General features: G+C 32.9%; 1 protein-coding gene and 1 long non-coding RNA gene across 2 annotated transcripts; one reads left to right on the top strand and one right to left on the bottom strand.

Moving 5' to 3' along the window:
• Window positions 1-3,758: 3,758 nt before the first annotated feature.
• On the bottom strand, window positions 3,759-12,285 carry LOC105133353 (outer envelope protein 64, chloroplastic). Its single transcript, XM_011037311.1, has 13 exons — window positions 11,845-12,285; window positions 11,503-11,655; window positions 11,256-11,380; window positions 9,975-10,100; window positions 8,981-9,163; window positions 8,719-8,863; window positions 7,643-7,811; window positions 6,572-6,706; window positions 6,174-6,371; window positions 4,906-5,033; window positions 4,778-4,829; window positions 4,494-4,563; window positions 3,759-4,179 (listed from the first exon to the last, which is right to left on the bottom strand). The coding sequence occupies exons 1-13, from the start codon at window positions 12,045-12,047 to the stop codon at window positions 4,088-4,090; spliced, it is 1,779 nt and encodes a 592-aa protein (XP_011035613.1). The 5' UTR covers window positions 12,048-12,285; the 3' UTR covers window positions 3,759-4,087.
• On the top strand, window positions 5,040-5,650 carry LOC105133352 (uncharacterized). Its single transcript, XR_843782.1, has 2 exons — window positions 5,040-5,205; window positions 5,276-5,650. It is a non-coding gene; the product is annotated as an uncharacterized LOC105133352 (long non-coding RNA).
• Window positions 12,286-12,995: the final 710 nt, after the last annotated feature.

Here is a 12,995-nt window from a genome sequence, read left to right as displayed (position 1 = left end):
TCTTTAAGAAATAACTATCAATGCAACTATACCAAGCTTTTGGGAATTGTTTCAATTCATAGAAGGCTTTGTTCAACTTTAATACCTTGTTTTCATATCCCTTCATTTAATAATCTATAGGTTGCTCAATGTAGACCTTTTCTTTAAGAAAATCATTTAGAAAGGCTAACTTGACATCTATTTGGTAGATTTCCCATCTATATTGGACAGTTATGGCAATTATTAAGCATATGATCTTCAATTTAGCAACTAGAGCAAAAACTTTATCATATTCAATACCTGATTTTTTACTATGGCCTTTTGCTACTAATATTGGCTCATACCTCTCCACCTCTCCTTTGGCATTCTTTTTTTCTTTGTAGATCCACATAATACCTATTAGCTTTTTTCCCTATGGTATAGAAACCAATTCTCATGTGTCATTCTTCTTAATTAATGCAATATCCCCGTCTATAGCAATTCTCCATATTTCATACTTTATTGCTTCTTCAAATACTAGGTTCATATATGGCAAGATGACAATATAGTGTTAGATCATCATCAATTGGATTAGTTATCTCATACAACTCATCAAAGCTCCTTGTCTTTCTTGGTAGACTTGGTGGGATGTCATTACTTGAACTTCTACTAGAAGAAATGATAAAGGCGAAGTTTAGTTCATTAGTAATTGTGGAGGTGTAACTAGTTCTTAATGATATTCATATCTCTCCTCCTCTTCATCAAGAACTGATAGAAAGTCATATTTCTCCTCACATCTACCTTACAATCTCATTCTTTTTTTTCATCATATTTAGTTTCCCTACTAATCACCGTCTTTTCTTTATTGAGATTGTAAAGCTTGTATCCTTTAGATTTTTATTATAGCCCATAAAAATTATATTTTTGCTCTTGTCATATGGCTTGGTCCTTACTTGATCATATATATTCACATAGCCAATGCTTTTAAACACCTTCAAGTATATAGCACTTGGCTTTCTTCCATTTCGTGTCTCTTATGGAGTCATATCATTCAAGCCTTTTAGAGGACATTTATTTGACAAGTAAACAACACAATCTACAACTTCAGCCTAAAACTCGTTGGGCATCTTTCTTATTTTGAGCATATTTCTCGTCATTTTAAGGATGCTTTTATTCTTTTTCTCCACCTCTATTTTTTTATAGGGATATATAGATACTATTAAGAGTTTTTTTGTACCTTGATCCGCACAAAACTCATTAAACTTATTAGAAAAAAATCACTACCCCTATTTGTTTTAAATAATTTTATAATATAATTACTTTTTTTTAACTAATGCTTTAAACTTCTTAAAACATTTAAATATATTAGACTTTTTTAAGAAGTATACTCTTTTTTTTTTACTATAATCATCAATAAAAAGTAGAAAATATAATTTTTTACAAAATAAGCATGGTTGAATAGGACCCCTTACATCTGCTTGTATCTCTGATTGGGGTTGACTTGCTATAGATATAGACTTTTTTTAAACGCTCTTATAGGATTGTTTGCCCACTATATATCCTTCACATAACTGATTTAGATGTTTAATGGATGTAAACCCTTCAACATCTCATTTTACATCATCATCTTCAAGTCAAAGTTTACATGCTCAAGTCTCATATGTCAATTCCGAGTATCATCTTTCATATATATATATTTAGGCATTTAGGCACATCTATCTCTATGTTTAGCAAAAACACCTTGTTCGTTGTCATGGTTACTTTTGCAATCATAATTTAATAAGTATCGATGGTCTTTTATTTTAATTTCATAACCCTTCTCCAATAATTAACCCAAACTCAATTTATTGCTTTTTATAGTTAGGATATAATGAATATCACTAATAAATTGGTGAGTATCATCTTTCATTTGAATCAAAATTGTATCTTTTTCTTTTATAGAAATCTTTGAATGATCTATAAAAGTGAAATTATCTTTAATTGATTCATCAAGCTCCACGAACTTGTCTTTTTTTATACATATGTGATTGTTGTCTCCATTGTCAAGACACCATATGTTTTCTTTGGTTTTTATTTTTTTAATCATGAATTAGTAATAAAGTGGCTTCTTGCTCCTCTTATACTATTAGATTGACATTCTTTTTAACCTTTTTGGTTGAAATCCAACAATCCTTAACATAATGATCTATTCTTTGACAATTATAACACTTAATTTTATTTTATTTTTTATCAAACTTCTGGTCGACTGGTTAGCTTTAATCGATCGACCAGTTGATCTATCTACCTTAACCTCCTTTTTCTAATTTGTCTATTCCTCTACCTTGTCCACGACCTCTACCTTCTTGGCTATATCCAGATTCATCTTGCTTTTTTTTCATGAAAAGTTTTGAGAAAAGTGCTCGTGTGTCCATGTTTTCTTGAACTTTGTTGATTTTTTTTCAAGCGCTTGTAGTTTTCTTATAAGATCTTGAATTGTTAGAAAAAAAAAAAACCATTTTTTGGCAATTCCTTTATTATGACCACCACATAGTGGGATTTCTTTAACAACAAGCTTAAGATCTTTTCTACCACACTCGTTTCTTCCATATCTTTTAATCTACTTATATATAGTAAATCCTCTAATAAATTAATTTAAAATATTCTCTAATTTAAGCATATGTGATTTTTCAAAGTCACCTCGTAACTTTTGTAAGTGTATCTTTTTTACACTATCAACTTCTTGGTTTGACTGTTGTAAAACTTTTCATACTTGTCTGACAGTGATTGTGTTACATTGATGAATGATTATGAATGCTTGTTGATCCTTCCTTTCATATCTTTTACACAACTTTCATTTGGACTGAAATCAACATCACTGTTTCAAGCTCTTCAAAGATTTTTTTAATTGTTTTCCACACATCTTGAAAACTTAGCCAAGTTTTCAAACGAATACATCAAATAATACTAAATCACAAAGCAAAAGAATAAAAAGAAATTTGATAGGAACATATGTTGAATTAAATGTTTTTTTTTCCTTCTTACATTCACCTTTTTCTCTCTAATCTTATATTTATACTTCTAATTATAAGCTTATTTATATGTCTAAAGTCCTAAATAAATAAAGAATTAAACTAAACATAGAAAAATATAATACGATCAAGAAAAGTATTTATACCAACTAAACCAACTCTCAACCAATAAACCAATTTTCTTATTTAAACTAGTCGACTGATTCCTCTAATCTTTAGAAAAACTAAAAATCTAGTTTCCTGTACCAAGTCATGATACGTGGAGTAATTCAATGGATTAGAGGAAGTAATTCAATGGATTAGCAAGGATCAACCCTATACCACTAGCTAGAGCTACCACCAAACCCTTTTCTTCATCATGGAGTTCATTGCGAGTACAATTTTTTCTCGCTTTCATTGCATCAAGGGATCCAACAAGGCAAAATCTTGCCCGGTCACTGGAGACACTGGCAGCTTTAACATCCATTGAATTGATCAAGGGGTAAAACTTCCCAGTAGGTAGAGTATTAGCATTAAAACTCAGGCCCTTGTATTGTTTGTTACTTACAAGATATCAGATGGAAAATCCCTGCTGATGGTGCTAGCAGCAACCGTGAGAATCCATGGGGTTGTATTTCCAACCACACAATGAGGAGGTCCATCATTTCCTGCTGAGGAAACTAAGAGGATCCCATTCTCTCAAGCACAGAGCTCGTTTCTATATATAGAAGTGGAATCTATTAATGGTTATCTCCTTTTATGTGAGTGATGGAATAATGCACTAGGAGATTAATAGTTGGGGTAAGATCTAAATCCAAATAAAAGAAAGATTTTTCATGCAAAAAATCTCCCCTCAAAACGAGAATTGCATGCCAGTTGTCGAATATTTAAACAAACAAAATTGGACTATAATTACATGTTTTGGCAACAATTTCTCCCGAGCTCCTAAGGTGTTCTATACGATCAAACCACAAATTCTACAGGCAAAAAAGGCCCCATGGAAAAATCAGGCATAAATTGGCATCTAGCAAGTATCAACTACTTAACTGGGGGTCATTGGCATAGAGCCACCAACCGAAGCTTTGATGTATATGACTGCTAAATTTTAAACTCCTCCCCTCCCGGAAACTATTGGTTTTACTTCAATAACCTGCTGCGAATACTTTCTGCAATCTTTCAGCAGAAAGGGATGCTCTTTTATTAGTTGGCTCAAGCACCAGGGCATATTTGAAATCTGCAAGAATAAAAGGTTTCATTAATCCAGTGGGGTCAAGCGGTAAGATTATAAATAACTGGAAGATATGGATCAGACAAATTCCAAAGACGAATATATATTTGGCATATCGCCCCTTCAAAAATAAAAACTGTCCTCTTTTTAATTGAAACCAACAATGTTTAATTTGGGCCCATTTAAATTATCCTCGCCTCTGTTGACATGGAACCTGGATTTGACCAAAGCCAGGGAGCAAGCAGCCAACATATAGATGAAAAGATGAAACAAAGAATAAATCTACTCAAAGAAACTTGTAATGTGATGAATTGACTCACCTTCAATTGCATCCTTATAGTAACCAAGCATCTCTCTTGCTGTCCCTCTTCGCAAATAAGCCTTAACATTCTGGAAACAAAAAGGAAAACAGGAACCAATGTTAAAGTAGTCTGAATAAACTACAGCACAATGCACTAAATCTCCAGGGATAACCGTTGCTTCAGATGTATAAAGCAAACCTTAACAAATGAGCAAGTTTCAAAGACAAATTCATTGTAGTTAATGAAAAATAGTGATAACAAGCAATCCATGACAAAACTAATAAAAAATTGCAAGAAATCACCTTTTTATCAAGGTTGATAGCATTGGAACAATCTGCTTCAGCATGGTGGAAACTGAAAGTAAAATAAAATATGTCAAGCAAGTACAATAAGATACCTATACAACAATGTTGAAGAATAAAAAAAATACCTTCCCAGTTCAAGATATGCTGCAGCTCTGTTACTGTAATATGTTGCATTTTTGTCATTAAGTTTGATAGCTTCGGTATAATAGCTAACAGCCTTCTGCCACTGCTGCTCCTTAAATGCTTGATTGCCCTTGATCATAGAATTAGGTGGCAAGCAAAGAAGTTCAGGCTCAATAAAGATCCATTAACTAATATAGCACAAAAACATTTGTAAAGTATATAGGGTAGTAAAACAATATGAAACTAATTAATATTTTGCATGAAACCAGACACTGAATAAAGTCATAAAGATGACTACTAACATATTTTCCAAACTATAAGAATCACAAGTCTTCCATCTCATGTAGTCCAAGATAAGTTATGACTACTAACATATTTTCCAAACTATAAGAATCACAAGTCTTCCATCTCATGTAGTCCATGATAAGTTGAAATGAAAATGCACATTTATAGAAGCTGATCAAATTTAAAAAAAAAAAATCCATTGATCATTGGCAGCATCACCAAGCTTCTGTTCAGGTGTTGCTGGTCTGTGTCTGTGATCTTCTCTTATGCATCTTCCTTGAAATGTTTTTTCATTTACTTATTTAATTTTTTAAACACCAATTGAAAAAGGGTGCAAAGAGCTACAAGCAAGAAGCCAATTTTCTCAGAAAGATAAATAAACAGTTTAATGATTACAAAAAATTGTAGTAGCCATGCTATCACCACTACAAGTGCACATCCAACTGGCTGAGATATCTAAAAGGAAAAGAACATAAAACTTTTCAAATTCATCACGTACACCATTGAATAAGCAGTATCATCAACAACATGAATAGAATTAGCAAATAAATTCAGAAAAATTCAGTGGACTTCCTTTTTCTCTTTTGAAGAGAGGGAGAGAACCACAAGCTGAACGTGAAAAAAAGTTAAATTCACTATACACACACACACAGACTCTCAGTATTGAAACAAGATGGGCACTGGATCCAAGATTAAATTCCATTTGATTATCTAGAACAGTTCATCGTGCAAAGGTGCACTATGAACAACATTTTAATTATGACAGTGAATCTAATTAGTACAGCTAAATCCAAGGCTCAGTTCTAACTTTTGACCCTCAGTCAACTTCTGAGGTGCATATGGAAATCGATTTAAAGCAAGCATTAAAGTCAACAAATAAAAGATCAAGATCAACATGCCAAGTGCAATCAAATTCAATCCAAAATCTGTCACTGGACATGTTACAGTTTTGACAGGTAAGACACATGAAGAATGCATAATCTACCTTTTCTTTAGCCATCTCAGCAGAATTTGCCCGGCTGTCTTTGTTACTCAATTTGGAATTCACATATGTCTCAGCTTGTTCTTGAAAAGTTTTATACATGGTCTGCACTGTATCTAGTAAAAAGCGATCGCTGCCATGTCTGGCTATCAAGGACACTGAGACAGGACACTTGTTATAATATCCTAATGGTACAGTGACCTGAAACATATAAAAAAACAAATAAAGTTAAATAACAAAACTTTGCTGTTATAAGAGGAAACAGGAATTCAGTGCAGCGTCTTATTGCCATTTGCACATGCATGCATGTCTCGTCTTATTGCCATTTGCACATGCATGCATGTCTCTGTGTGTGTGTGTGTGTGTGAAAGAGAGAGGGGGAGAGAGAGAGAGAGATTCACCTGACAGCAACCTGATAGGCTAGCAATACTCAAAAGACCAAATGAAGAGCTCTGATATTCTTCAGATAAAATCTCCTTCCCACCAAGTTTTGGAGGAAGATAAGCAGTTGTCGGGACCACCAGAATCCCATCATCCTGGAAAGCCACAGAAACCAAAAGAAGAAAAAATAAAGGTGTTTACAAGGCATAATCAATATAACCATTATGAATAAACAAATCAAAATTAGATAATCAAGGTTGCACTATTTGAAAAACAAACAGAAATGTTAATTCAAGCTCCAAGACCCTAACTCGAACCAATTACACAAATTAAAATGGAAGTGCAATGTGTTTTCTTTTCCAAGTGCTCCTACATATTCATAAAATGAAAAAAGAGTTAATGAAGTTCTAGAAGAAGAAACCCACTGAAAGACAGAAGGTTATATAGTCAAAAAATAAAATAAAATAAACTGGGACAAGGATATAATGACTCCAGCAACTAACTAAAATGGGCATAACCATATACACTTAAAGCCCAGTCATAGAGTTGAAGGATACAAGATCCTTGCATTTCAGAACTAACATTGATGTGTAATGAGAAAAAAATAAAAGCCAAAGTTAGATATAAGGTACTGTATGCACTGTAACAATCCTATCGTCAACCTAGCACATAAAAACAGAGTAAAGGAGAGCATTAAAGGATGATGAATTGCAATAAAAACAATGATCTCATACATGCTGTTCAACCAATTATTATTGTTTTTTTAATTGTTTCAACTCTGTTCTTTTTTCCCAAGACTCATTTTTCTTTATTTGGGCGGAAAACATAAGACAAGCTGGGCATTGCATTAAAAATCTAAACAACCACTCTTTCCTTTTAGCTGTATTCATTAATGCATCCATTAGGAGTTGATGGAAGCTTAAGCGAAGAAAAATCAATTCCAGTATATAAGATAGACATTAAACCAATATCAGCTTTTAATTAACAAAGCATCTCTTGTAGTTTTCAACAAATGATATTTTTGTTTATATAAACTATTGATGACTTGTGATATTCAAATTCAAAGGTCTTCATTTAAGGAAAAAAAATACCTTCAATAGGAAGTTGACAGCCGAACGCATTTCTTCTCTAATAGACTTGCAGAGTTCAATCTCTGCATCTGACAGCTCCATTATTTCATTCATCTGAGCTGAGAAATTGGGTTCAAGAATTGGCTTTACTGTGTTAATCCATTCCTCGTGATTGCTTCTGAACTCATATCTATTACAAGATAGAGACAAGATTCATATTGTCAAGAAAATATCAAAATAAATGTACAATAAAGTGAAGAAGCATCCGACTTTCACGTCATACACCATACTCAAATGCTCATCAAGAAATTGAACATCACAAAATTCTATCCTCCTCCACAAGTTAAATAACACATATAATTAAGTCAAAGAGCACCCAGGTCTAGTCCAAAATGCAGAGGAAATAATTATTTGGTTTGTCCGTTGTAACTTTAACAGATCATGAGGCTTCTAATAACAGTATATTCAATGTATTGATCATAATTTGAAGGTAGGAAACAGTCTCTAACTACTACACCTGATTAGAAACTATAAATACATTTTATAAGCCATAAGCAACTACTGGTTGAAATCCCATTTTATTCCAACACAAGAAGTCGAGAGATCTAGCCCAATCATCTGATAATCTCTCTCTCAGATTTTCTTTTTTTATTGATAAAATTTCTCATTAACTACAAACCCCAATATAAACATACTGATTTATGTCTTCGGAGATGACTATCAGAAAAAGGTTAAAGTTCCAAAACTGATATTGATGTTTGAACACTATAAATTTCTCGCATGGACTGTACACATAAATGATCTATATCAAACCACCTCCATATGCCTAAATATGATCGATAATGATACCTCCATCCCAAGCGACCAAAAAAACAGATGAAGAAAGCTAATCAAAAACTAATTTCGATATTGGTTTTCCAATCATATTACAAAAAGTGGAAAAAAGAACAAAGTTCTACAGTGGTACAATTACAAGCAGTAGATAAACTGTCATCGTGCCTTCAAAGGAAATTTTGACTACAACTGTATATCCCATTCTCAGCTTTTCCACAACAAGTTCAATCATATATTCACACTTGATTATCTGAAAGACTTACCTATGAAGAAGCTGCATGACATTCGCAAGCAATCTTATTGAAGAAGTTTTAACTTCACCATTTGTTTTTTTGTTGTGGAACTCTTTCAGGCTTGGAACTTTAGATTTCAGATACACATCAAGAATTTCATGCTTCAATAATTGTCCTGGAGAAGTGTGTCGAGGTATAATTCAGAGACAAACTCCACTAGAGAAGAGCAAATATTTGTGAAATATAACAAAGGAAAAAATTTACAACTCTAGGTCAGAAGATCATGACATACTTCCGAAATGCTTTTCAGTTGACTTAACCACCACCTGGGCAATTCTATCAACAGGAATCTTTAGTGATTGAAAACAATCATCTGCCATTATAATTTGCCTAGGACTACGGTGACCTCCAAAAGCAGATTGAAGAAGAACATGTCCAACACGTTGCAGAATATTAGGATCCTTAGCAAACCAACCTGCAAGAGTTGTTTCAGAAGTTGATCAAAATTAGTATTGATGAGGCAACCAGAGAGAATCAAAAGGAATCTCATCAATTCAAAGTAATAGTCAATCAATGGCTAGACGAGAATAAAATGACCTCTACTTCAAAGATGACGTTACACACATGCTCAAAGCAAAATAAATTACATAAAAAGTGGTGTGAAAAATAAAGAAGCAAATTCAACTTCAGAGCAAGGTTTTGATATATTTTTATTTTTATTTTGATCTAGTTCAAGGAGCTTATTAAGGCAACAAAACCAGCTCTTAGGACGTTCCAAAGCATGGATTAAGGTGAAATTTGCTTGCCTCAAGCAACAAACAATGAAATGTCATAACTGGTCAGTAGTGCAGGGCACTACAAAGTTTAGAGCTTTAGCTCGTTAAATAAATGTGCAACGAAAAGACTAAACTTCAGTTCGCATTCAAGAGAATTGATATCAGTCATCACCAAGTAAAATTACACAATAAGTAATTATATGATCAATCCTAGCTTAAACATTTGCATAATTGGTTCTTTTCTTGAAAAGGTAAAGCCAAGATCTGTGCAAAATACTAAATCATATTGTGTTCCAACTATATTTTTTTAAGTTAAAAAACATATGGAGCAAGTTGAAACACACACACATCAATCATATTCCTACTTGAAAGTAATATGAGAGAAAAATGTTCAATCAGAAAAACCTACATCAATTTGAAATAGAGACCAACAATAGACATTCAACAATTGCAATACAGAAAAATGTAGGTCGTCAACAACATTATTTCCAAAATGTGACCCTTACATACCAACAGTGTCAAGACTGGGTGAAACAGGTAAGACTCCTATCTTTGAAATAGCTCCATATGAGGGACGAAATCCTATGATACCACAAAATCCAGCAGGTACTCTCACACCACCAACAGTATCAACACCTGCCATAAAAATATCTGTATCAAATGCACATTACAAAATTTGCACATGTTTTATAGAGGTTAACTTAATGTCCAGAAAGCTAAAATTTTATTGAGTGGTCTGAAAATGCCAAAAGTTCACAAAAAGCTTGCATAACCTAAAGAAATTTAACAGCAGAATGACCTGAACAACAGTATCCTATATTACATGAATAAATACCGTCAAACAAAGTCGAAATTTTATGATGCTCCGGAAGAAACTAGTGGCATCCTATTAGTTACTTCCTGGAGTCCATTTTCAAGAAATAGATAGATACAAGTAAGGAGAGAGAAATCCTAGGTAAAAATATTATTATGACTTTTGGTGAGTAATGGATTTTATTCTATTTCCTATTTGTGTTTGTCTCTTTCTAGAAAGTAGGCCCCAGATAGTATCTAATAGGATATCACTAGTAACTCTTTGTGCACTATAAAATTTTCTCAAAAAAAAGTATCATGCAAATCATGCATTCCATTTATAGAATAGTTTATTATCATATTCCATTTCTATTTGAGGAACCATATAACTTGTGCTATATGTAAATCAACTTCAATTAAATCACAGTAAAATATTTTTGGTTTCTGTAAGAATTAAATTATAATCACTGCCAATTTAAAATGTACTTTATATAAGTATATATAAAAAAATAACTCCATTACGAAATATTCAATTAATAAGATTTGTCTCGGTGACTGATATAAAAAAGGTTTATGCCGCACATAGAAAAATAAAAAACAACAAAAGAACAAACCAATTTACAAACTGTTAAATATGTTAGAGAGCTTCATGCTAACCAGTATCCATCAATGACCCAACTTAATCATAACAACAGCAGTGACCAAAATCAAGTGAATAAAAATCAAGATTGTTTGATATACAATCACGCAACCTGCTCATAAGACAACTTTGGGATTTCAAATTTATGACAACTGTGATTGCCTTGCGGTCTAAAGGACATTCACACTAATGATAGTTTGGAAACAAAAGGAGAGCCACCCAAGCATATACAAAGGTTTCACATAAAACATTTGCATGAAAGCAATTCAAATGTTTCTGAACTCAACCCCATGATCAACGAAGATTGCCTGGTTATCTAAACAGAAAAGAAGTCACAAGAAAGATAATAACAAGCTCACCCAAAGAGAAGTCAACCAGATTAGCAGCTACAGCCACAGCAGCTCCACTACTGCATCCACCTGGTACTCGTGCAGGCTCAACAGGATTGGTAGGTGTACCATAATGCTTGTTTTCTCCAGTGATACTGAAAACAAACAGCACGCAAAGCAAACATCATCATCATCATCATCATACAAAAGAAAGCATAAATTCATAGTATGCCCTAAGTTTGCAATCTGTAGAAATTTGAAAAGAACAATAACACACCTATAAGCAAGCTCATCAATAACAGTTTTACCGACACAAGCAGCACCTCCTTCAACAAGAGTCGAAACAACAACAGATGTTCGAGAAGCCGCCTCGTGTGTCTTTGCCCAGTCTGGATGACCAAATCCAGTCACATGTCCTTCAATATCAAATCTGACAATCCCAATATATTAGCCATTCACCCAGAAAGAAAAATGTAAATTGAAAAATTAAAAACCACAAAGTTAAAACCCTAAAAAGAATATTGAACTCAAGACTAATCGACAAACAAAGCTTATTTCAATTACTCTCCAATAACTGATTCAAAAAAAAAAATTGATGAACAGAAGTGAAGGGACATACAAGTCGGAGACGGCGAAAGTAAGGCCGGTGAGAGGATGGGGAGCTTTAGGAGGAGCAGGCTGCGGCGGAGGAAGCAACTGAAGCTTGTGGATAAAAGCGCCAAAATCTTCTCTAAGAACTTTCTTGAACTTTTTAGTGAATAAAAAAATACCAGCTAGTCCTAGTCCTAACAACACCCATAGATTTGCAGGATTCGACGCCATCTCACCCTCTCCCTCTCTTATCTACCAGTACTAATCTTTACCTACCACTGCTTTGTTTATTAAAAAAAATAGAGCAGATACATTAGAGGAAAAAGGAAAAACCCTAGCAGAGGAGCAAGCCAAAGAGGAGATAAGGGGGAGAGAGAGACAGAAAGAGAGATTTTTATTTATGTGTAGTGAATTTTGGATTTTTCTAGCTGTTGATGTGCATTTCTTCCCTATCTTTTTTATTTACAAAAGCTGTGAAATGTGGACAGTTTTTCTATATAATACCGTAATGACTAAATTTTAGTTTTTCTGGTTTTTGGTCCATTCTTTTTACCTATTGTTGTATTTTGGTCCTTTTGTTCACATATACAGCCGATGCCGGATAGTTTTACGGTGAAGCCGCCGTCAGCAAGCGTAGTGTATTTAAAATTGTTGTAGTTATTATTTTTTAAAATATATTAAAATAATATTTTTTATTTAAAAATTATTATTAATTTCAGTACCAAAAAAAATATAAAAATATAAAAAAATTTAATTTAAAATAAAAAATTATTTCCGAAAAACAATATTAAACACAATAAGGGAATGGGATATGGAAAGCCAAAATCCCTTCTCTTCTCCTATGTATTTTTGGAGGAAAAGTCATAAAATAAGAGAGAAATTTTAACTTTTTTTTCACTTTAAACTATTTTTTTCTTTTTTCATTCTATATAAAATACAAAAAGATTTTTTAAAATATTATTTTTCATCGGAGTGCCCCATAAAAAAAAAAAGGCTAAGTTACAGTATTGAAATAGTTATATTGACAATTTAACTCTTTAAAATGATTTTTGGCATGAAGGGAAAAGGAGAATATGATTTTTGGACCCAACTAAGAAATAAAATTAGATAATATTATATTAGTTTATTCTCTACACCTCCTAATGTTCACAATCTCAGAATTAACTTGTATTGCAATAG

This window comes from Populus euphratica, unplaced genomic scaffold, assembly GCF_000495115.2.
Source record: "Populus euphratica unplaced genomic scaffold, PopEup_1.0 scaffold114.1, whole genome shotgun sequence".
In the NCBI taxonomy this organism is placed as follows: Eukaryota; Viridiplantae; Streptophyta; class Magnoliopsida; order Malpighiales; family Salicaceae; genus Populus; species Populus euphratica.
Note: the sequence above shows the minus strand (reverse complement) of the source record. Positions and strands in the feature narration are given on the sequence as shown.

Bases quoted from the DNA above. Each gene is read 5' to 3' on its own strand.
- LOC105133353 (XM_011037311.1), bottom strand. From the start codon at position 12,047: ATGGCGTCGAATCCTGCAAATCTATGGGTGTTGTTAGGACTAGGACTA. The intron at 9,164-9,974 runs GTATGTAAGGGT...CAACTCTTGCAG, and splicing joins ACCCAGTCTTGACACTGTTG to GTTGGTTTGCTAAGGATCCT. The intron at 6,372-6,571 runs GTGAATCTCTCT...TATATGTTTCAG, and splicing joins GCCTATCAGGTTGCTGTCAG to GTCACTGTACCATTAGGATA.